At 25.7% G+C, this 27,092-nt stretch overlaps 1 protein-coding gene across 1 annotated transcript; it reads left to right on the forward strand.

Annotated features, from left to right (window-relative positions):
• Nucleotides 1–210: 210 nt before the first annotated feature.
• Nucleotides 211–24,609, forward strand: LOC136968970 (uncharacterized). Its single transcript, XM_067263046.1, has 6 exons — nucleotides 211–543; nucleotides 649–778; nucleotides 866–1,008; nucleotides 2,634–2,751; nucleotides 4,992–5,117; nucleotides 24,190–24,609. Exons 1-6 carry the CDS (start codon nucleotides 504–506, stop codon nucleotides 24,422–24,424), a joined length of 792 nt encoding a protein of 263 aa, XP_067119147.1. The 5' UTR covers nucleotides 211–503; the 3' UTR covers nucleotides 24,425–24,609.
• The last annotated feature ends 2,483 nt before the right edge of the window (nucleotides 24,610–27,092 follow it).

Consider the following 27,092-nt stretch of genomic DNA (forward strand, 5'->3'; position numbering starts at 1 on the left):
TTCTATAACATAACCAAATAATTATGCGTTTCAATCGTTAACAAAATGTTGGTTGTTACCAATTCGAAAGTGAAATTCCGCAAATTGTTAATATTAAGAACGAAACTATAAAAAAGAATTCATGAATCCAGGAAGTAATTTTATTTCTTTTGCCATTTCCAATTACAGATTAAATGATTACTTCGTGTTTTTGACTTTATTTACTGGTTGGAAATAGTAATTTTCTCTTTCGACCAACGACAATATATCAACAACTATTTAAATATCAGATAATACAGCTTCTCTTCCTCAGTTGCCGGATGCGAGGAACTTCACGTCAGTGAATTTGGTAGTTCGCGTATCCTGTATGGAACAATATAAACTGTCCGACAGTGACACTATTGTTATGAATTTCTGTGAAAGTATCTCTGGACGTTTAGTGTAAATTGTTCCAATTCGACAGTCGAAACATGACGGATCGAATGTTGCTGGATTTCTCTTAATATTACAAACTTAGGACCAAAATGGCAATGAATATACTCAAGGTTATACTTCTCGTAACGAGTAAGTTCATTAGCAAATTATATTATTTTTTAATATTTAACATTATTAGTCAAGAACTTTCTTCTTTTTATAATATTCCGCCCCTCTTAATTTAATTCAAAACAGTTTTTGGAAATATCTACGGTAAAGAATGCGATTCGAAATTGAACACGTGTATCCATATTGTTCAACCTTTCTTGCATTTACATCAATACATGTTTCCCGTCAACATTTCGGATATTCAAAACGTTTGCAAGTAAGAAAACAAATTATGTATATATCATAAATGTATTTTTAGATTAAAAAAATTCGTTTTTAATCTCCATTAAATCATTATTTTTAGACGTTGGAGCGAATTAATGGAATGCGTTCGTATATTTATGAACGACTGTTCTACGCTTAATCAAAAGAATAAGTTTAATGATGCCGTTCGAATACCTGTTCACGTAGTTCATGCCATTTGCAGTTCAGAAAAATATCAAAAAGGTAATCTATTTTAAATGAACAAATCACGAATATATAATTTATAGAAAATGACAGAATTGTCCGAAAATATCCAGAAAATATTTATGATATATTATTATTGTTATGACATCATCCGGGTGTTGCCAGTTTGTCATTGACCGATTATGGATAACGGAAAGAGGAATCACGTGATTAGATGATGACCAGTTAAATTCCAGATGATATTCAAAACGTGTCCTTGTCCTATTTGTGATGTCATTAATGCTAGTCTGTCATGAAATGCCTCATTTTTATAAAAAGTATTTTGACAGAAATAAAAAAGAAATTAATATGATTCATCTTACACCTATCACAATAGAAAATGATAAGAATATTTTTCAATGTATAAAGCAAGGACACGAACTTTTAATCTAAAATATTAAAAATATCCAGAAATATTTAATTTATGAATAATGAATTTTTTTTACGCTTGTTTATTTAATATGATAAAAATATTTTTACTTATAAAAATTAAATTTAAATAACATTTTCAGTAAAAATACATATTAATTTATTTTTAAAGAAATAATTAAAATTTTCTTAATTCATTTTGTTGATAAAATTACTTCTAAATAAGATTTAAATATACAAAACCATTTGTAAAATATACAGCTTTTACAGTGCATACAAAATACATTAAAAGCTGTATACATATAGCTTTTTTTTTAAAACTAAATCGACATTTAATGTAAATGTAGTTATTTAAATCAGTCTACGTATCTTTATATACTAATTTTTAATTTAAAATACCTGATAGATAATTTTATTGAATAATGTTTTAAAAATTAAATTCCACAAGAATAAAATTTATTAATTATTAATTAAGAATAAAATTTTTATATTCAGAATAAGAAATTAGAGACGTATTTTAATGAACATTTATCAAAATTGAATAAATGTTAAGTAAGATTTCAATATTAAGCATTGAATAATTGTTAAAATATTGTAATAAGTTCTTTGTTTAGTATTAAGATAAAGCAAATCTTTATTAATATGCAAAAAAATATATACCGGTATTTATAAGGAATTAAAGATAATTCTATAAAATAGGTCTTATAAAATCATTTTAACTACTAATAAATATATAATAGTAAAAATTACAACGTTAGTAGAATAGAGCAGTTCAGCAGTCACTGTTGTACTGCTTTACACTATCAATGCTGTAATTTTTACTTTAAATTCAACCTTAAGATTATTTAATTAATTTTAATATAAATTAATTTTTATAAATTCCTTTAAATGTACTATAATATTTATTCAATATATAATTATTCGTAAGCCGATTATAAATATAGTTGTTATGTGAGCTTATACAGGGAGTTTTTTGAAAAGTCTATCTAAACTTTAATGGCTTGTTCTATGGGTCACTTGAAACCATAGATTGCTATTAATTTCCGTTACGTAGAAATTTTTTAATTACAGTTACTTTTAAAATTATATAATTTCGAAAGGAAGCATTTTCGGACTTTCTTTCTATGGAATTTTTTTTATTTTTACGCCCCTTACAACACGGTGTTAAGGAAATACTTTTCAAAAACAATCCGTAGGCTCTATATATAATACAGTCTTGTTTAATTATAATTATAATTACAACATAAACTTTATAGATTATTTAGATATTGCTGAATGTTTCAAAGAAGTATCAGTGAATCATTGTGGGCCTTCATATCAGAGAATGATCGATCGAGCATCCGATCCTCATATTAAATATCACGACGTTTGCTGGTAAATCATTAAATTTATACTTATTTCTTATTTTATATAAAAACTCTTTCAATATTTTTAATTAGAAAATTATTATTATTTATTTTATTGGCACAATTTTATTATTGAATAAAAATGCATTGCGTATACGATATAATTATTATAAACAGTTACGAAGATATTTTTAAATAATTAAGTGCTATAAATTTATTAAAATTTCTAAGCGAGAGATTTGGAATTTAATATGAGATTCGAAGCATTTTTATCAAATTATATGAGTCTCGCTTTATTAATACATTTACGTAAAAAATACATTTATTTTAATGTATTTGTTGATATTTTGAATTGATTCTTCTTATTAGTCTTGGCCGTAGTTATTTCGTTTTATGCTATCGTCACTGTTTGACGTCATTCGTTTTGTAATTTTTATTTTGAAATTATTATCTTCAAATTGTTTATGTATTATTGCAGAATAAGTTACATGTAATTCTAATAAATTCCTCCTACATAATGTGTTATAATCGAAAAATTAATGCATCAGTTTCATTAGCATGACGACACCGTTAATTATTTTCGTTCAAAATCCCCAATGTGAAATGTATTATACTTTACAATATCACGTACAGTAAATATATTTATAATATTTTGTTATGTGTTTTTATTTCTTTTATGATTGATAGACGTCTATATACAGTAGAATTCGTTTAAGAACGCCCCTCATTAGAAATTTCCCCGTATAAGAAGATTAATTTCCAAAAAGTCCCAATTCTTTTCCGTAAGAAATATGTAAATTTACCCGTATGAAATGTCCCGTTTAAGAAAATTTCCCGCATAAGTAAAATGAAATCCAAAAAAAATGGACTCGCTTAAGAAGTTTTTCAACTTCATCCTATCGAAAATTTTATGTATTTAATTGCATATGGGGGAAAAATTTGCATTAAGAAATGCACAAAATTCATGTCATTTCGCGAACGACATTGGGCTACTTTGAACACGGGTTTTGCATTTTTCTTGCAAGGTAACCTGCTCACAAGAAACACCAAGTTCTGAAAAGCGCTAATAACTCGTAGATGATATTGTAAATCTTTAATGAATTTTAGCATAGCATTTGTAGATCTGTTGTTTTGTTTGCGGGAATCATAAAGCATGTTTTTTTTTTCTTTTACACAACAAAACAGGCTACATTAGACAAATACATAGGCTAAGTAAACAAATACTATATAAGCTTAATTTACAGTAACGCAGATGAACATTGTTAAATAAATATGGATTTTGAAAGAAAAGCTTAAACTCTTTTTAAATTGGATTCTTGAAAAACTTCTTAACCGAGTTCTACTGCATATTTCTTATGTATACGGACATACGAAAATATACATAAAACGGATACAAAATTTTTTAGTGTTTTTATGGCAAGATAAGTTCAACAAATATGAGCACTAAGAAATTGTCTAAATTAAATCTCAAAATATATCCGGAACTGGTCAGATTTATCAAGGGTTCGGTCAGGATTGCAATGGGTGTGAATGATGGATGCTTTGTCGGGGAAGAAAGATAGCTTAGGATAAGGTAAGAAATAAGTACCACAGTATGGTATTACATCAGAAAATTTCCCACTAGTATGTGAAAACCGTACCGGATTACACATAAATCAGAGGATCCAACAAGGACTCAAACTCGGATCCTATAACTGCAACCGATACTTTTAGGCTACGGCGTTCTATTAATCTGTTAATACCTTATTTATTTTTAAAATTTGTGTAAGTTTGATTTTTATGTGAAGATAATTAATGTTCGGATAAACGCATTATATTAATTAATGTATGTGCAAGGACGGACGAACGGCCCATGCGGTTAAAGCGCTCTGAGGTTGAATCCAGGTGGGTAACTTCGGAAAGTTTTTAAAGTGGGTCCGTCCAAGATACGTTGGACCTATCCCTCATCACATGCCTGGCTGAAACCAGGACAAATGTAGAGGGTAAAAAGGTTTTTCTTAGTGCCCGTAAGGAGGAAAGAAGTGAAATTGAAAAAATGTATAAAATGAATAATTGTAGATGCAAGTAAATAATTCATCAAAATTTTTATTTAAATTATGAAAATTACACAAATTTAATTTTATTTAAAAAGAAATATATAGCATAGTTTGTAATTTATAAATTACCCGTAAAGTAAAAACGTTTTTTCTACTGTTTATAATATTAAATGTATTTTATATTTATTAAATATTTTACGATTAAATAATAAATTATTCTTTTATTGATTAGCGGATATAGAGAATTTAAAAGTTGTGTTAACAAACCTCTTCAAGCTAAATGTGGCATTCATGCACATTCTTTAATGGAACAGTTCTTGGCATTTCTTGTTTCTCACTGCTCAACCGCCGTTAATTCGTGAGTAAATATTTTTAAAATATAATTTTTAATGTAGAAATATATTAAAGTTAATTAATTAATTAATTTGAAAAGCTAATTAATTCATAAAATTAAAATATTTTATTCAAAAACATGTCTGAAATAGTATGATTCAATTATACATTTTGATCTGAAAGTAAGACAATTAAATTCTGAATGTCTGTGTAAAATGACTGATTTAATTCTTTATACGTGTAATTTAATTTTTTAAAATGTTTTCACGAATGAGATAAATTAACTTAAGAAAATTTTATTCGAAAGGCGGGCTACTTTAAAATTTAAGAAAAGTTAAATAAATAAAATTGCTTAATATATTGAGTATGTTTTTTCATGTTCTGTGTAAACAATTTTAAAATTGTTTCTTGTGTACACTTAACAAATTCTCAGCAAGATAGACAGATCTAAATACGAATTAGTTTTTTCATATGGTCTACAGTAAAACCTGTAAATCAGAATTGCACGATACCGAATTATTTTTTCGTAGGTTTCTGTTTTATTTAGGTTCTATTTTAGATAGGTTTTAATGAAACAATTTCTTTATTACAATGTAATTTTCTGAACAATTCTTTAAAACAAAGCAAACACGGATTGATCATTTTAATATTTTGTTAAATATTAATCATTAAAATTCACATTTTAACAAACTTGCTTTACTCTCATTAAAATAATGATATTAGCATTTAATAATTTATTTTCAATTTTATGATAAAAATTGGACGAATCGCTTTATGACGATTTAGTTATTACAGAATTTGGTAATTCTGAAATTTGAATGATTTTCTTTGCTATTCTCACCCTACGAGCTCTAAGAGAATCTTTATTCCAGGCCCATCTGGGTGATGAGCGGAGCCCAACATGTCTAACACAGACCATCCCGAAAGATTCTTAAGGTTTTTCGAGCCTTAACTGTCTGGTCCATCCGACCCGAATTTAAATTTAGACTACAGAAATGGCCAGAAGCGTGGATAAAAGAAACATATTTCACAATAACTAAATACGAATAATTAAAAAGTTGAATTAAAATATGTAGAAATTGATTTAGCTTCTCTCTAGCTACAGCTATTAAGCTGTAGAAAATAAGAATTGAAATGGATAAAAAATTTATTTTACAGACTAGGAATTTCATCAGAAGTTAATGATTAATTGTTATTTGCTGAATTGCAATTTTGGATTAAATAACTTTCCTGTATTATAACTGTGTTTAATTAATTAATTTTATAATTACCTCGTCGTGCTAATTTTAAAGAATAAAATAGCTTAAGGAAAAGTTAAATCTAACTCTTTATACTATTTACAAAATCAAATATATAAGTAAATATCAGTTCGGTTCAAATTAAATAATTAATTTTTAATAAGCGTAGTGTGTAAGAATCAAACAATCTTCAATATAGCAAAAATAAATTAAAATCTCATTTCAGTAAATACAAACATTACTAATGTTTAATGATAGTTATGTATTTGAAACACTGTTTTAATTAATATAATTTTGTTTTCTTTCTCAATATAATAAACAAGTAAATGTAATGAATTTTGTTGTATTAGTAATGCTAAAGTTTAATCTAATGTTATTTATAAACAAAATTATTTTGCTTTATTCTTTACAGTAAAGTTTTAATGAGAAAAATTTTCGATAATCTGCATTGCAAGCAGCTTATAAAATAATATTTGAAACAAAATATGAACAAAAAGAGAAAAATATATAATATGGTTAAACTAATGACAAAGTAATTATGAAAATTGGAAAAATTTCTATTTTCTTATTAAAAATAAATAAATCATTCTTTGCATTTGTAATTTTTATCATATTCCACTTTTTATAGTAAAATTTTATATTAAGAAATATGCTATTCATGAACACCTGGGGTTTTTCAATATTTTCTAATGACGTCAGTTTTGATATTTCATTCATTTAATTTCGCATCATTCTTTGTTCATTTTACGTATATTTGACGTAATGAAAAATATAAAATGGAAAAAACCTGTTAGAAATATTATATTTTTTTTATTTAAAGAGAAAAATCAAATGTCTATAAATATCAAATTGCATTAGTAATTTCCATAATCATCTATTTACATATTAATATAGTAGCGAGGTTGAGGCCAAGTTTTAAATGAGAAAACGTGTACGTCTGACGTTCAGCTCTTTTTTTCTGTGAGCCGAGAAGTTTGACAATGGCGTTTGGAATGTCGAGCATGATCTCATTGACTTTCCAAACACCATTGTCAAACTTCTAGGCTTACAGGAAAGAAGCGCTGAACGTCCGACGTACACGTTTTCGCGTTTAAAACTTCGGCCTCAACCTCGCTAGTAATGGAAAATTATTTAACTTTTAATTAAAACACGTATTAAAGAAGTTTATAAACATTTTTTCATAAGAATAAATACCGCATTTTCTCGATTAAACTCCGGTTTTCGATAAACCCGGTGAATAAAAGTGTTGTTAAAAATAAACCCCGAGTTGAACAAGTCTGCACTGTATAAGGGCAATAACTACTAGAATGACAAGTAAGGAGTTTAACTACAATTCTAATTTTTCAAATTGTTTATAGTCGGACAGCACTTTCAATTTCAAGGTTCACGGAAATATTTTTGAAATAAAATTATAAAAAGTCTGATTTAAACTCACCATCTGTTTCGGAAAGAGGTGGTGAATTTGAATTTGAAGATGATAGTCAACATCTCGATTTTAACAACGCATCAAAGCAGATACGAATGCCAACTAAGAAAACAGTAATTATTTCAAATGTTTTAGTTGTAATCCATAAATATAGCCAATAAATGGTCTTGATAGTTTGAAAAATGCATGGGTAATTAAGCTATTTCTTCCAATTTTTACCCACTCGTCTCGTGTTGTAAAGTCGAAAACATCCCGGATTTTCAAATAAACCCCGAGGGATACCTACGTTTTAAAAATAAACCATCCGAAGTTTAATCGAGGAAATACGTTAATTTAATTTTTGAGTATTAAAGAAAATACTCATAATTTATTAATTTGTCTCCATGAAAAGGCTATTTTGTAGTGTATCTCTTTTATAGATGTGATCTTTTAGAATATATTCTTAAAAATCATAAGATTTTTATTTGAATCCATGTTTAATTTTAACAGTAATTTACATCAAATTTAAAGTTGCTATGAATAGCATTTTAAATGGAATATTTTATTAATAAGGTTATTTATTTACCAATGTAATGTTATCGTCAAGATATAAAAATGTTTTGCTATTTTTTTTTTTGTGTTTCTGAGTTGTATTGGTGAATAGCTTATCTTAGATCGTTCCTTTATTGTAGATTGTTCGAACAAACAATATGTATATCAATACGATATGTATTTTTCTATTGACATTGCGTGTCGTTAGCCTACATGATGTCCTTTAAAGTAGTTTCCTGCGATGTTTATGATAGATAATTCTGTTTTTGCTTTGTAATCATGAATTTTTTGTTGCTGAAAACAAATGCCAGAATAATTGGAGACCTTCACGCTCTCCATTTTTCACGTTAAAGGTTTTGGCAATGACTTTTTTTTTTATTTTAATTTTTCACTAATAATAGCAAAAGATCCGGCATCTAAACTGTTCTTTGTAAAATGTAATGATAAATTGTAAACCTCAAATATAATTATAATTTATAAAAACGTATTACTTTGTAAAATTTGAAGAAATCTTTCTGGTCTAATGTGAATGGGATATTTTTTAAAGCAGTAGTTACTATACGTTAATGTCCTCTTGAAACCTACGTATTTAGCCCACGAGTTTATTAATCCTCACATTTATTTTAATAACCTATTGCTCTAATAAAAATTTAATAGTAATCTTTGTTTAACGTAATTATTTTTAGAACCCACATTTCAACTTAAACATCAACTATTTTAATGAGTTTTGGAAACGATTATTTAAAAAAAAGTATAAAATTGTATGACTAAATTATAGAAAGTATTAATGATATATCTCGTATTTGAACAGAATGTATTAAAAATAATTAAGTTGAAGAATAAAATCCAAAAGTTTTATTTTTGTAAAGACCACGTTATTTGAGAGCGGATTAATTCAGGATATAATTAAAAAATAAATATATCGGTTATTATATTATCATTTAAAATTTTTAAATGCATGTAATCAATCCTTTCGGCCTGAGTTCGAATCTACAGAAATTTTTAATTAGTGATTCAGATATGTCTGTCCCTGTTCGTTGTTCGCTGGTCAGTGGTCACTTATGTGGACCTAGAGAACCCACTATAGTCAGTGATCGCGTATGGGAACTTTTTACCTGCGAGCATACAAAATATATATAATTGTAAATATATATAAAAACCATTAAGTTGCAATATTTGTTGTTGAAAAGCAAAATTCCTTTCCAGACTCGTTGACAAGTTTTACGCATTTAAGTCAACACAACGACGGACGCAAATTTTGATTTTCAAGCACACTGCAATTATTTCAATGCAGCCATAAAAAAATTGAGGCCATACCGACATTATAACTCGTCGCGTTTTCTTTTTCCTGTGAATTGGATTACAATGGAAAAAGATTGTGCGTTATTATTGAAAATGCCACAAATTTATTGTTTATCGGACTAACGGCCCACCGCTATAAGTGTGGAATTTAGACTATTACATACAGAAATGGCTTCGCTATCACCGTTCTGCTATTGAATTAACGACAAAAAAGCTGTAGCAACAGAATATCATGTATTCTGGTGTTGCTTTTTTTTTGACATACAAAATCATTTTTTTGGGGGGAGGGGAATTTTCGTAAATTTACTTTTCAATATGGTTTAATAATGATTTCAATTCATTTATGTACTTACATTTAATATATGATAAATAAACCGCACAACCCTTTTTACTTTTTAATAAAGTATGTATTTACGAATTAGAAAATAGCGTTGCTGTACCTTTTGTTTTAGTAATACACCATTGACCGTAGACATGATACGCAAGAGCCTTTTAGTTCCTGCAGGACGGAGTAAGTTAAAAATAAATATTAAACTATATTTAATAGTATAAACAGTCATTATTTATTATTTATTATGCTGAAAAAGAATTCAAAAATTGCAACGAAGTGATTATCCTTGTTTGATATTTGCAAACTATTAATATGATGTGTTTATTTGATAAATCTACTTGGAAACCTTGACTTGCCTTGGTTATTACCTTACAACGGGAGTGGAAAATCCCGTTGCAAGGAAATAACCATTTTCATTTTGCTATCAATCTATGTTTATTAGCATCGGAAGCAATAATTTCCTTAGTCGAAAAAAATTGTTTGATTGATAAAGTTTGAAAGAAGAAATAAAAAAATTGGGGAAAAAGATTGTAGAAAAATTGTAAAAAATAAAAATTGTTATATTTAATGTTCTTTTTAAACTATATTCTAAATTCATTGCTTTTCAAATGTGTTAAAAATACTCTTAAATAATGTCTTATAAATTTCTCAGTTATAACAAAAGAATTGTTTGTTATTTAGCAAAACACATAAAGTCTATTGTTTTATAAAGAAATTATACAATAAACGGTAGAAAAATAATAAATACAGATTTGTAACAATGAAAACATATTGCTGCGATGTCAAAATTGATCGTTTTTTATAGGATCAATTGATCCTATAAAAAACGATCAATTTTGACATCGCAGCAATATGTTTTCATTGTTACAAATCTGTATTTATTATTTTTCTACCGTTTATTGTATAATTTCTATATAAAACAATAGATTTTATACTAAATTTTAAACCGAAGACATTTTGTATACATATTACTATTTTTAATACGATTATGATTCATCACTGTCGTGATCTTACATTAAGATCAAAATGTACTTTACTATACATTTAAAACATTACTTATTAATAAACTGATTGTAACTCTACGCCACTTTAAGAGATAACTGGAACATTTTTTAATGAAAAACATCAAAAAATATATACTTTGAATCCTTTTTAATATCATTAGAAGGAAAATTCTTTTAAAAATAGATATTTAATGGCTTATTTTTCCGAAAATGACTAAAATCATGCGATTTATTTTTTTGTAAATTTACAAGATTTAATTATATGACTTATTTGAAGTGATTGTGGGTCTCGGTTTCAATAAATTCTATTTTTTGAGTATCGTTCTATTTATATTAATAATGACATTTCCTGTTTGTTCTGTTAAAATGCACACTATCATCATTTTCTTTTCGAATTTTTTTATTTATTGTCAACACATTCCATTCGTCATTTTACTTTTGTCAGAACTGTTGAAATTTGAACCTTCCTTATAAATCATTTTTTCGTATTTATGTTTGTACAGTGTTATGTTCCAATTTGTATTTAAAGAATGCCGATCTTCTATATACATTTTAAAATACAATGGTTGTTCTTCATGTAGGCTATATAAAATAACATAAATTTAGTTTAAAAAATGTATGACAAGATGGTAAATTTAATATAGATAAAATATAGCAAAAAATTTAAAATAAAGCTTAAATGGTTTTAAAATACAGTAGTTTAATCTTGTTTAAAAAATCGATTTTAAATATGATTAAACAGCTTTCGAATACAGTATACATAAAATTCTTTCTGTACTATCGTCGTAAGAAGTAATGCTATTTTAGTCACGTTCCTAAATTTTAGTTTTAGTCCTTATGTGTGTGTAGTTTTAGTTTACTAAAACTGTGCTATTAAGAAGTCGTTCCAACTCTTTCATGCAGAAGCAGATGCAGGAGATATCGATAAGAGCGATTGCCTCCTGATATCACTAATAGGACTTTCATTTAAAGAAAAATTATAAAACATCCAGGACGAAATATATTTATATAAAATATATTTATACGTGGATCATGTTCCTGTGACAATGAAAGAGGACGACAAAGAAAACAACAAGAACAATTTATTCGGTTACCTATGGTTCCAAAATGGCGGCTCGTCTCTGATTCCAGCAAATAGAAGAAAGGAAATTGTGGGGACGCACGTTTTAACCTAACTTAACCTATTCTAATAAATTACCATAATTATTACCAACAAAATTATTAGAATAGGTTAGGTTAGGTTAGAACGTGCGTCCCCACCGTTTCCTTTCTTCTATTTGCTGGAATCAGAGACGACCCGCCATTTCGGAACCATAGGTAACATTAACCATTTATTCGTATTAGTCTTTAATATTTTGTATTTTTACAGTGTATTTTATATACGGAATTTCATTATTTCTTTAAAATAATATGTTTATATTTTACTACTTTTATTATTAACTTTCAATTTTGTTACTTTTCATGTTGTAATTTTATTTAATTTATTTTAAATAATTACTAAAACAATAGAAGTTATACAGCGTGAACTTATGCAGCTATATACAGTGTATCTCCTAAGAAGCAGTTCAGACTAATAAATCAGAAAGGACTATCAGATTCATGTAAACAATGTTTTGCTTTCGTACATTGTTCGAGCATTTCCCTTTCCCAAAACGAGTAAAATTATGTAAGGTTCTATTGCAGACAGAACTACAATTCTAATTGTACAGTCGTAGAGTGGGTCGAGTTAATATGTTTCGTATTTTGTTCAATCAAAAACGGATAAAGAGGATGCACTACGTACTCCCAAAAATTTGAAGGATTCAATTAGTTCGGCTTCCCTGTAGTGTCCGGCTGCTTTGTAAGCGTTGCTTCTCAAACTTTAAGTAGTTTGTGATTTGCGATAGATAATTAAATTTATTATTATATGATATATAATAAATTTAATTAATATGATATACGATAAATATACATAGACATATTATTATAATAGAATTTATTTAGTTTATATTAATTTTATTTTGAAATGAAATTATTAGTAAAATTCATTTTCGTTAATAAGGAAAATAACGAAACCTGTCATTTTGTTTCTTCTTTCACGAAATAACTGTACATTGAGAAATTAGCATATAAATAGGCCAATTCGTATTTTGCTTAATTTAATTCAAAATTTTCATATTTATAATTTTATAAAAATTGAAATTACTGTTCGGTAAAATAAGTGAATAAAAACAAAATTAATTTTATAAATTTTAAATGTTACATCTTATGATTTTAATATCTGAAATTTCCAATTTCATTCTATTAAAGAAAATTGTGACTTAAATAAATAATAATATTTTAGTTTAATTATTATTTAAAACAGCACTTAAATAAAATTTATGCATTAACATTTGTCCACAAAAGACTACCGGATGCTGGCTATATTGAGCTAATCCGAGGATCAAGATTCACCTTCCGATCGGAACTTCCGAAACTTCCACGAGTAATCTGACCCGAATATGTCGGGCCTTGTTCCATATTCATTAAAAACTTTGTGTAGAAAGAAAGGAGAAGAACTCATAGAATTATAAACACGGAATATCTAAAAAAATAGATAAAATGCATCTCTGAAAGAATGAAATAGATTTGTTTGTACAATTTTAATAAAAATATTATGCTGAAATCTAGAAAATATTTAAATTAAATTATCAAATAGAGAGTTTTAGTCAGAAACGCGAATTCAATGTAATTTTTTTTTTTACTAGGTAGCCAGTTAATTAAAACTAAAAATAATAAAATAATATTAAAACTCCGGTCTTTACATAGAAACTGAAACTGAAACAAACTAAAATTAAAAATAAAATCAATTAATTAATTAAAATTAAAATCAAATCAATTGAAACATAATACTGTATTTCGGAAAGTGTAGATCAAGTACTCTTTGTCCGTCTTGATAGATTTGGTTATATTTCATCTTGGCAGTCAGAGTTGAGTCTCTATTTATAGCACTTCATTGTAATTTCGGTTTCGGTTGGCGGCGACGGAACATTTTACTTTTAATATTTATATATCTATATCTATTCTGTAATGCAATATAATATTATATATAATATTATAAATGCAAATAAATAAATACAAATGCATTTTAATGGCACTTTTATGTATGAAATACAGCTTAAAATGTAAAAAAAAACAAGCTTTGTTTTAGAGGTCAGAAACTGATTAATCCATTTTATATTGTTTTTTATGGGTGAATTTGTTTCTGTTTCGGTTTTCGAACAACTTTTAGGAACGAATTACGTTCGAAAACCGAGCTTTGACTGTATCGATATATATAAATGCTACGATATATTGTAATTACATATTATCACAAACAACAATATATTACAATTATATGATATATAATTGTCATAATGTGTTTCTATTTTTTACCTAATATCGAGAAACAAAACTTTGTATAATGTTCTTTTTCTATTAAAAACAATTCTAAATGCCTATTTTCAACTAAATCACGTTATACATTTTTATCATTTTCATTTTGATCAAATTCTGTAAAAGCAAAAAATATAATTTTATTATATTTTATATTTTATTATATAACTCGGTATTTTCATTAAATATTAATATAATAAATATCATTTAAATATATTTCATAAATAGTGAAAAAAACAGTAAAAGATACATCTATAAGAACGTATTTTTAAAAAGATTTCGACACCAATTTTTATTTTGAAAATGTAATTTCAAGATTAAGATTTCGACTTGATTTTTTAATATTTTATTGTACAGTAGAGTTCTATGATTTTATTACCATCAATTTTACGTGTTAAAGTATTAAAGAGTAAATTAATTTAGTGATCATGCTTGAAGTAAAAGTGAATTTTCTATATTATTAATATAATTTAAACTTGTAAATGGCTAATTTAATGCGCACAAATGTCAGAAATCAAAGAGAATATGTGTAACTAACATCTAACTTCAGGAAAATCTGCATTTTATATTTATTTATGAAGATGGATACTTTCACATATTACGAACAATATTTAATGTGGAAAATGCCCAAATCCAGAAAAGAAAATTTTTTCCTAAATTCTTTTATCAAAATTTCGCATTTAAAAAAAATGATACGGACCTCATTACATTTTTCTTAAATTTTATTTATGCGTTTGACTATTTAAACCGAAATTATCGTTAACTTGATCTATTTCATTTTGTTTTTTCTGATTTAACGATGCAAGATTTATGACGTTGATTATTTATAATGTTTTATTCTAGATTTCGGCATTCATTTATTATTCCTAATTTTAATTAATAAATTTCCAAATATTTTAGTATGTTTTACTTTTGATAAAGGATTACGATCGAATGGCCGTGCGACGAAGACGTGCTTTGAAGGATTTGGGTTCGAGTTTGAATTGGTTTCTTTGAAACCATAATGGTCTATCGTGGGTTTTCCGGTCCCAGTCATTTATTACCCAGTCATCTCATTACTAATGTGAAAAAAACTTAAGGCTTGCATGACCGAAAGACTTCAAAAAAGACACGTTTCGAAATATCATAATAAAAATTTTCCTCTTACATTTATTATTTTTCAATTAAAATTAAAAGTTTTTTTTTCTGATTGTTATAATTAAAACTAAATTGCATATAAATTACAAGATGAAAATTGTAATATTCCGAATTGTAACATTTTCGATTTATGTTTGACAAATGGTTTTATTATTAAATCAAATTAATGAATCGCATTATATTGACATTAATTTTTCATATCAAGTTAATTAATTCTCGTTTATAAATAACTCTCTAAAAATAAATAAAAGTTTTTAAATTTACGTAATATCTTAATCCTTGTAAAATATAAATTTAGTTTTGTTATTCTTTCCATGTTAATTTATATTGGAAATATTAGAAAATTTTCTTTTCCGATTGGCAGCCATTTAAATTTTTGTCGTCGTCGTCTTGATGGAGATCTAAAACAAAATGTATTGTATTAATAGTTCGATAAACAATACTAAAATTTACAATTATAATTTAATCTCTAACGTTTAAATCATATTTAAATAATTTTACTTTTAATTATAAATACATATCAAATTGAATAATTTAAATGTTGATAATTTTTTTTTTTTTTGGCAATCTTCGTAATTCTTAGATTATTCAGGACAATTTCATTCGAAAATCTTTATTTCTTTTTTCATACGTTAATTATTTGCATCAATTATTTTATCTTCTTTAAATAATTGTTTAATCAATCGAATTTATTAAACTCAATATGTTTCATCTTTAATATTGTCAAATTTATTCAGTTTATTCTCTTCACTTTTATATTTTAAGTCTAAAGATAAATTGATAGCCCACATGAAATTATTGTTTTATTAATTCTGTAATAAAATTTGTTCTGTGAACTGAAACTTCGATAATAGAAATATAAAAGAATCGGAATGACACAAGTGTTACTATTTTAGTATTTATATGCATGTATCTGCATGTATACAAATATATTTATATTTTGTGTGTATATAATAAAATTATTATTTAAAATTTTAGTTGATAACATTGTGTTTTTTGTATTATTCTTTTGTTTGTTTACAATGTAAAAAAAATATAATCAATAGAATCTTCATTTTTTGATAGTGTATTTGGTTACTGTTTCTACACTTGGTTGGGATAGTTTTAAGATTTTTCTGACCTGTAATTAAATTCAAACGTCAAAATTTGTTAGCAGAATATTCCATTGAAAAATAAAATAAAAATCAATGAAGTTATTTTTACGTTAATTCATTAAAGTTTCATGTTTTATATTATTCTATTCGATAAATAAACTAATATTACCAACCGAAATTTAAAACTATTAAATTTTGCTTCATAAATTTCACTTTTCCATTCTGCCTTTTATTAAATACGGACAACAAAAATAGTTTTCTTTCATAAATTTCTAATTTTATAATTTTTGGATTCATGTTTTGATAATTCCTATTAAATATTTTGTAAAAATAAGAATTACATTTTTTTACAGAGCCTGATATAAATAGTTCCTTCTACGTTTTGCGATTTTTCAGATATTTGATCACGTTTTCATATTCTCGCATCGATTAAAACAGATTCTTCGCCATTTTTATAATAACTTTTATTCTTAATTTTTCATATTTTGATTTGATTTCTTTCTTTTGGCTACATATGAATTAATTATGAAATTTTAATTTAGAATAATTACATTTTCCAGACTTTGAGGTAGCTCCATAAAACTTTTCACACCACAATCATTCTTTCTATTACTTTGCAATGAATAAAACGAGTAATTCATAGACCATGAAAAATGTTTATATGTTTCTTTTAAAATATAACTTTTCTTATTAATTGGAATATCCAGAAGTTATATTAATTCTATAAATAGATAGAATTTAGAAATAACTATGGTGCCTACTATATATTTTTAAATTTCGGATATTCTAAAATGTAACAGTGTTTTTATTTATACTCACTTATATCAATATACTATATTGCATTTTGAACCTTTAAAAATTAAAATAACATATTTTGATAATATTTTAGTAAACTTATAATAACTTATTTCTATTAAATTAATAAAATAATTTGTAATCTAATGTAATAGATGAATATAAAATTTAAAATATAATCAACACTCATATATATGACTAATACATATTAGTATATATGTATTAGTACATATACATATATACTAATATATATGTAATATACATTAATATTAATTATATTAATATTAACATTATACTTATAAAAATTTAAATTTAATCTGAAGAATATCAAAAGTTTTTTTTTAATTCTAGCTAAATTGAGTTATTTCTCTTATTAATTAAGTTACACGAACTTAATACACATAAACTAGCGTAATTATATAAATGTAAATAAATGTTAATATATATATACACTTTAAAAAGGTCATTGCTTTGTAGGCCAGACAAATGTCTAGATGTCTCGTCTTAAATCTGACAATAACCTAGATAAAACAAAACCGTCCAGTCTGTAATAATGGTCAGTTTAAAAAGTTTACAGACTACTTTACAAAACGGATTATTTTTTGCATTAACTTTTATAATTTTAGCAATAAACTATTTAAGAATTATATATATATATATATTTGTAAATTTATAAATTTATACTTTTCCTTTATTTTAACATTTTTATTTAATAGTCTGATGTCTTCAATTAAGTTAACACTCCATTGTATTTTCAAAAAAGGTATACGAGAGTACAGGCACGGTTCCAAATAACAATAAAGAATTTTATTTAAGATCAAATACTTTCATAAATTTATTTAAAAGTAAGTTATCGTTGTAATATTTACTTTGACAGATGTTCTACATTATCACTTACGTTAGTTCTAACAACATTTTATCGAGGATTTTATTCAATAAAAATTATCGATATTATAAATTATTTATTTATTTTGTTAGTCTTTTTATTGTCAACAGTTTTGTTAGTAAAAAATGATGCTTAAAGATTTAAAAAATTATTCATCTATATTTATGTTAAGAATTATGTACTTTAATAGTATTAAATCATATAATTTTAATACTAATTTACATTAATAATTACATGAAATCCTTTAATAATAAGTAAATTGAAATCTCAATAAAACCAAACACGAATATAGTAATTGTACTAAAATCGTTTAATGAATTTAAATTGATTGAATAAAATATATTACGATCAATTAATGAAGATATCCAAAAACTTAAGATTCTTTTAATGTAATACAAGTAATACCCAAGTAATTAATATAATAAAATATTTGCTTTACAATTTAAAACCAAGTTAAATCATTTCACTTTTATACCATCGTATTCACATTATATCATAAATATGTCATGAAACATACCCTTGGAATCTGATTCTTCTAAGCATTTATTAAACTGATTATCCTAGAAAAAAAAACTATTTTTAAATTTTCATTTAAGCACCTCCTTTAAGGTAGTAAATATTAGGTTATTTTGACTACTTAAAAATAAGAATATTTTATAAACTATTCAAGCTATTCATATTGCAATGTACAGAATTGTATATTGCAAAAGGGAGATCGTATGAATCTATATACGTATATTAGGCATACTCGTATTGTCAAGATAATGTATACTTTTAAGTCAATTTGACGCAATTTTTGAATTTTCATATATAGGAATTATGTCATACTGACGTAATAGTACAGTTATGCTAATGTACAGAATTGTATATTGCAAAAGGGAGATCGTATGAATCTATATACGTATATTAGGCATACTCGTATTGTCAAGATAATGTATACTTTTAAGTCAATTTGACGCAATTTTTGAATTTTCATATATAGGAATTATGTCATACTGACGTAATAGTACAGTTATAAGGTACAGGTTCGTACCTTCTGGCATTTCATTCCTAACTTTTCAAAAAAAATAATAATAAATAAATAAACTACCTCCACACAAAAATCTATTCCTGATGAGAAAATCTATGATACATTTAATAATATCAAATCTAGATATTTTCGCATTTTACCTGAAGCTAATTTTCACTCCCTATCTTTTCAACAATGTAAACATAACTTTTTTATTTCCTTTTCCGATGTTAAATCTGCTATAGATAGCCCAAACAACTCTAATTATAGTCTAGATTCAATTCTCGCACAATTTTATGAAAAGCTAAAAGCAATATCAGCTGTTATTCTCTCCAAACTTTTCACGAGTTTATTAAACTCTAGTCACATTCCAAATCAATGGTTAATTTCTAATATAAAGGTTCTCCCCCAAAAATATAATTGATAGAATAGTTATTGGTCTAAATGAGTCATGTTAAAAATTTTTGAAATTTGCTTATATAATAAAATCTATATCCAAATTACCTCCAAATTTTCCCCTCAAGGTTCTGTATTAAGCATGCTTTTTTTCTCAGCTTATATAGATAAATTACTAATCAATCCACCCACTAAAATGATTGCCTACTTTGATGACATTAAAATTTTATCCAATGATCCCTCCTCCCTTCAGGCTACTCTCAATTCTCTACGTTCCATTTTTGCCAGCTATAATCGAAAAATCAACATCCATAAACTGTTATTATGTGCTTTTCTCTACTTCGCAATCCCTACCACCCTTCCATATTTATCGATTCTACTAAAATAAACTATGTTCAGTCTCATCGCGACCTTGCAATCATATTTGATGAAAAATTAATATTCTACGAACATATCTCTTACATTATTAATTCCCTTGCCATTAGACGTGGCTTTATCTGGCGTTTTTGCGAAAATATTTCTTCAAAAGCCGTACTCAGAACAATTTTCTTTACTAATTTTCAGTCAATAGTCGATTATTGTTTACCCGTCTGGGCCATAGCTGCCCCTTATCTGCTTCAAAAAATACAATCTGAATTAGATAAAGTTTATTTTCTGATACTTAAATTCTGCGATTTATCCTTTACTGATAACCACGATGTGGTCTACCTAATCTTTCTGATCGCGTAAAATATTTTGATCGCATTCTCTGCTTTAAATACTTCAATGGTCTAATTTCAAACTACTGGTTAGGTCTCCGCATCCCAACTGTAAGAACCCGCAATACATCATGCTTCTTCATCCCATATTTTCGCCTTTCTCTCTCACAAAGATCCTTTTATTTTACCGTATAGCATCTCACATACAGCCTGTGGAACCATACCTATATTGTGATTTTTACTTTTTTTAAAAATAAATGTAAATCTATTTTGTATTACACATAATGTAACTTTTGTTTTGCTATGTTTATAATTTATATTATGTCTTTTATATTTTGTTATTATTTTATTGGGGATCTTTTTTATTTCTTGTTATTAGGGGGTGGAATACAATCGTCTTCGACGTTTCCAATTGTACTAAATAAATAAATAAATAAATAATGACTGATTATTCTGAAAAGGCGAATGCATCCAATGAAAGAAACCAAAGTTAGTTTATAATGGAAATTTATAGTGTTTTAATTTAGGAGTAAGTTTAAAGTCAATATTAAATTACTTAAAAAAACATTAATAATTGTATATCTACTGAAAATATAATTAATATACAATCTTACAACAGTTAAAAATTATTTTTCGTTTCTTTTTACTTTTCCGGCTGTTATATATAACAGAGGAGAAGTATGGCGATCGGTTAAAAATGATCTCCGAAGATTTTTTACATTTTTTGAACTCAGGAGACCTTGAAACGTCGAGAAATGGAAGAATAAAAAAAAGTCGCGGGTAATTCCTGTATGTATGAGTGTTAGTGTGCGGGGCACGATTTTGTTCATCCTGTTGGAAGTTTAATAACTCCTGTGTTTTTTATCGAAAATTTCTGAAATTTTGCAGGGAGGTTTGTGTATTAGGGGGTTTAATGCTGTTAAATTTTGGTAATTATAGGTCGAGGGAGTGAGGATATAAAGGAGGTCGTGTAGTAGGGTTGGACTTATGACAATTGTACTCGTTATTCATCCCTACCCTCAAAATTACGTTTTTTTGCCATTTTATAATAATTAAAAATATAAAAGATTTTTAAAATAAAATATTATAACAGATGTCGCCACTAAAATTTTAAATGTTGCTGGGAAAGTTGAGCAACTCGTAACTGGATTTTTTTAAAAAATTTTACTTGAAAATGTCTTTTGTTTTCATCTGACCAATAAATATCGCAACTTCGAATGATCCACGAATATCTCAAAGTTGTCGCCATTTTCTGTTGACTAATTTCAATAACTAAAATCTGAAATTGAAATTAATTTTAATATTATATTAAAAATCAAATAATTCATTTAATGTAGATTCTGATTAAATATTAAATTTAATTTAAAAGTTAATTAATCAAACATTAAATTTAAATTATTATCTTAATTAACAAAATTAAAAGCTTTAAACGTTTATATTAATTCATTTAAAGCGTTTTTTTAAGCTTATATTTTAAATGCATGTAATAGTTACATATTATATTTTAACACATTAGATATTATTAGTGCTGTTTTAGTGAGACATTTGTTTGTTTTTTTTTGAGTAAACTAATTCTATTTAGGCTAAGTACATTTAATGTTATTAATATAACATCCAAAATTGATGGGAATAAATACATTAAAAGTAAATTAAATTATGTTTTTAGTTTTTTTAACGCAAGGACCTGTTACTTTAAATTGCGTCAAGAATAAATTTATAGCAAATAATAATAATATAGAGTAATAAAATATGAAGACAAGACATGAAAATGAAGTAAACAGGTTAATAACTAACAAGATAGAATGCAAGTGTACAACCGCTCTCTTAAAGCAATAGTTTTCACCCTGACTTTCATGACACCCAAATTCGTCACAACAAGGTTCTGGATATGCAGCGAAATTCCCTGATATCCAATAATTTATTAAAGATTTAAATCAATTATTGAATCCCAGGTCTGTCACACACACACTAAAGTCAACCAGTAACAGCTTCAAAACAAGCTTGAAAAATATCACTGAATTAAAGCAACTAGAACCAAAAAACTGATTGAGATTACTATCCATTAGACAATTTTCACTGATGTAAGAGATCTTTACAGGAATAGTTAATTATAGATTCCCAAACAGCGATATAAAAAGCAGAAAACCTTTAAGAAGTTATCCATTTTACAAATTAGTTTTACATTTTTAAACTAAGTGGTATATAAGTTGCAATTCAAATTTACGTTACTTTAAACATTTAAACTAAAAATATAAAATTATGAGATTACTTGTTGGAATTTAATCCAAATGAGACGATACAGGAAATCCTCGTCAATTCGAACTCGGATAGTTCGAAATCTCGTTAGTTTGTAACTGTACTTTTGTCCCGGCTTGGGATATAGAGATTTACATGTTAAGAAATTCGATTAGTTTAAAATTCGAAGTGAAAATTCTGTCCAAACTGTCATATGCGTACGTTAAGATTCTCGTTCGCTTAGATCGGAGTGGCTCCGTGCTATAAGAGAACAATAGATCAAGAACAACTGTAATCTGGTCAATATGGCTTTGCTTTTACAGTAACACTGTTTCGGGTATCATCTTACACATGAACTGTCCCTTTTTTCTCTTATTTCAACTTGTGCAATTTGAAAGAAATTTTAAATTTCTTATGAAAATCATACAAGACTAATTAAAATTTCTTACCCTTTGAAAGTAAAAATATAACAATATGTAAATATAAGTCATATTTTTAATAAAAAGAGCTTAAAAAATAATTTAAAGGGTAAGGAGTTGCTCATTTTTGTTTAATTTGTGATAAAATGTTTGAATGTATAAAATTATCCTATTGCATGATTTTTTACATTCAAACCAAAATTCGAAATTATATTTTTCGAAATCAAATCAGTGTTAAATATGAATATTATGAGTAATTTTACTCTTAATAGAAACGGATTACAAAGTGCTTGAATTCTTTACCAGCAGTTATTTTATAATTGGCACACAAGTTCTCATAAATTTTCTATCTTTGCTAAAAAAAATTTCCAATAGAAAATTTTAAAAACTCTACTTGGCAAACAAATTATAATTTAAATAATTTTTTATTATATTAGTAATAGACATAAACATTTATAATTAGTTTTAATTGTCTAATATATAATTATATTAAATGCTCTATAGGTCTATTTAAAATTATTCGTTACAGATGGCATCTTTCAGACAAAATAACCGACAGAATTAATTTGAAACAAATTGATATAATGTTGAAAAACTATTAATAATTTCTGAACTTTAAATAAAATCAATTAAGAATAAATAAGAGTAAAATAAATTTTGCTCTTATTTATTCGTGAATGACACATAATCCATATATTCTATCACCGATTCAACTTCTATATTAAAACGATGGCCACTAGAACTTACCAAATATGCAAAATTAAAAAATATATCAAAATTTAAAAATGTATTTTTATAATTTTTTTTAATTGCTCAATTGTAATACCTTGTTATTACAATTATTTTACGAACAATTAAAATTGGCTTGGAACAGGCAAATGTTAAACAGTATATCGTGTTAATTAAGTTTTGGACTACCCCATATATCAAAAGACATTTAAAATCTGTTAAATTTGTTAATTTTTGACGATTTGAACACATACACTAACAACTTCCTTTATTCGTCCATTAAACATACGATTTAAATTATCCAAAACCACCAATTAAACCATTCTTAGATAAGAAAATTATTCTTACGCGATAGTATAATAATTAATGATATAATTACATAATAATTATATTGTCGACTTTCTTGCGTATAATATAACTTACAATAATTTTCATGACTTTATAAATGATTTACTAATTAAGCATTTATTATAGTTTAGATGACGAATGCAGAGTTTCTACTCTTCCTCCTCCCCGAGTTCAAACAATAGAAATTTCAACAATGAGAGAAGCGCGTCATCTTCCCACTCGACCCTGGAAACCTCGAACAATTATTTATCCGTTGGAACCAACTTCCCAAAGCAGAAAATCCTCTGCAATTATGTTGAAAAGCATCGGAATTTACATAGAAATTGCTATAATTTTAAGTAAAATATATTTTATCATGTAACGATATTTGGAAAAATTTTCTAACACATTATTCATAACATCACAAAGAATTATTAAATTACTGTAAAACATTTATAAAATTTCTAAAATTCGGTCATATAACTTTAAAATATAAACTAAAAAATTTTTTTATCATCAATAATTATTTATTCAGTAGTTATTGTCTGTATCTGTATGGTTTTGTTAGAATAAATATCGTTTTATTAAATAAACATTCAATTATTTATTTAAACCAAAAATAACCAAAATATTATTTAAATTTTTAATAAAATCACTAAAAGATATTGTAAAATCAGTTTTTAAAATAATAAAAAGAATCAGACAGTCAATAAGTTATTTTACTTGAATTTCCTCATTTTTTATTTGTCAAATTGAGAATTATGTGAAATAATAAAATATTTTTGTTTCGAATAAATTCTTGTCAAATAATAAATCGTGGAGCTATAATTTTTAAATATTAATATTAATATTATTTTAAAACTAATAAAAATTATATTTTAAGGAATAGAATATATAAAGTGGTATAGAATCATACACGGCTAACAATGAAATTGTAATTTGAAAATTGGACCAATTTCCGATTGCTCACCAAAAATTTGTTATTTTATGTATTCGTTTGGAATTTTGTACATCTACACATGGTCCCAAATAAAACGTGCTGAGTATAATATTTTTGAAAAACTGCAAAATTTACTTATCCTCGTTCTGATCGTTTGACTGAAACAGTGCATACTTTACGTTAATAGAGTCGTTTTCAAATTTTTATAGTGAATAAATATGAATATGTCGTAAATTCACGTAAAATATACATATTATCTTAACCAAATGCGTAAGGCTAACAGCTACAGTTTAAAAAGTAATGAGAAAACAATCTGTTATGCTTAAGCTTCTATATTGTTATTCTATCTGTTAAGCCGTTACAATTGAAAAATTTGATATTTAAACACGGTAAGTATTCCTTATTTAAAATTTAACTATTGACATATTTATTACATTACCTCTTATATGTTTAAAATCAGAAACATTTGATTTTAAACATTTGTTATTTGGAAACGGTCTGCTTTTGTTATTATGATCGAGAGACCAGACCATGCATTAAATTGATGAATATTGTTTATTTATTTTATTTTATGAATTCTTAATCGATGCTTAATTCATCGTTAGACTTTAAAGATTTCATTTCGGCAATAAATCAACATTTATGTTGTTATTATGATGATTAATAAAAGATAAATGCAAACAGACTTTTATCATTTATCATCATCATAAAAGAAAGATAAATCAGTATTATATAAAACTAATATAAACTAGTTTATATAATATTTAATATAAAGTTTATATATTTTTATATTACATAAAAGATTGTAAACTTATGAAAAATGAAACCATATATATATCTAATTTTAGAACTTTTGGTAAAAGGTCAGTAATGATTTCTTCCTTTATCTAAATATACAGGAAATAATTAACTCAAATATTTACTTGTCATCAAAATTATTTTTTAAAAAAATGACAACTATTCTGACCTTTCTTAAATTTCAAAGCCACACAGTTTAAAACTCTAAATATTTATAGTAATTTTTATCGTCAATTTATTGTATTGAAATTTTATGAAAGACATTCAAACTACATTTAAATTACAGGCTTAAAGTTTTTATGGAAAATAAATAAGTAGCTATAAATAATAGACTTATGGAAAATAAATAGCTACAGCTATTTATTTTCCATAAGTCTATTATTTATAGTCTGTTCGTAAAAAATTTACATTAATGTTTCTATCAAGGAAAATGCATTATTTCCTGTTTTCATTAAAATAATTTAAAATATTTTAATAAATTTTCAAATTTTTTAATATTTACAGTATTTAAAAGTTTCAATATTAAATAATTTTTAATAATTTTAATAGTTTTTATGAAATATATTTATTTTCCATAAAAACTTTAATAATTACTCGGAAGGAAATAGAAAAAAATATAAAATATGATTAAAATTGATTTTATACTAGGAGTAATCTCGATTTTTTTCTGAAAGTTTTCATGAGTATATTGCTGTGATTATGCCAATAACCTAATATACACATACATATGTCAATGATTTAATACAATTTAATATAATCATTGACACTTGTGTGTGTAGGTATGTAATTAAACGAATGTGTGCGTGCATATGTATATATATAGTATAAACATAAACTCTTATTTAAAAAAATTAAAAATTTATTAAAATATCTTAAATGATTTTAATAAAAAACAGGAAATAATGCATTTTTGATAGAAACATTAATTTTTTACAAACAAGAGACAAGTCGCTCTAAAATTTATTAGACGATCACCATTTACACTGATGTTCCAGAACAATTCTATAGACAGCCGGACCTTCCTTTTTAGGCTACTCGACTGCCTACTCTTTAAAAAGTTCCTTTAAAAAACACAGAAAAACCAATAAAGTTAAAAAATCTTTAAAATTGGTATGGTAATCTTACGACATCTTCTTTAAAGTCATCCTTACCATACCAATTTTAAAGATTTTTTAACTTTATTGGTTTTTCTGTGTTTTTTAAAGGAACTTTTTAAAGAGTAGGCAGTCGAGTAGCCTAAAAAGGAAGGTCCGGCTGTCTATAGAATTGTTCTGGAACATCAGTGTAAATGGTGATCGTCTAATAAATTTTA

The sequence above is a fragment of the Centruroides vittatus genome, unplaced genomic scaffold (genome assembly GCF_030686945.1).
Source record: "Centruroides vittatus isolate TY-2023 unplaced genomic scaffold, ASM3068694v2 contig_1035, whole genome shotgun sequence".
Taxonomy (NCBI): Eukaryota; Metazoa; Arthropoda; class Arachnida; order Scorpiones; family Buthidae; genus Centruroides; species Centruroides vittatus.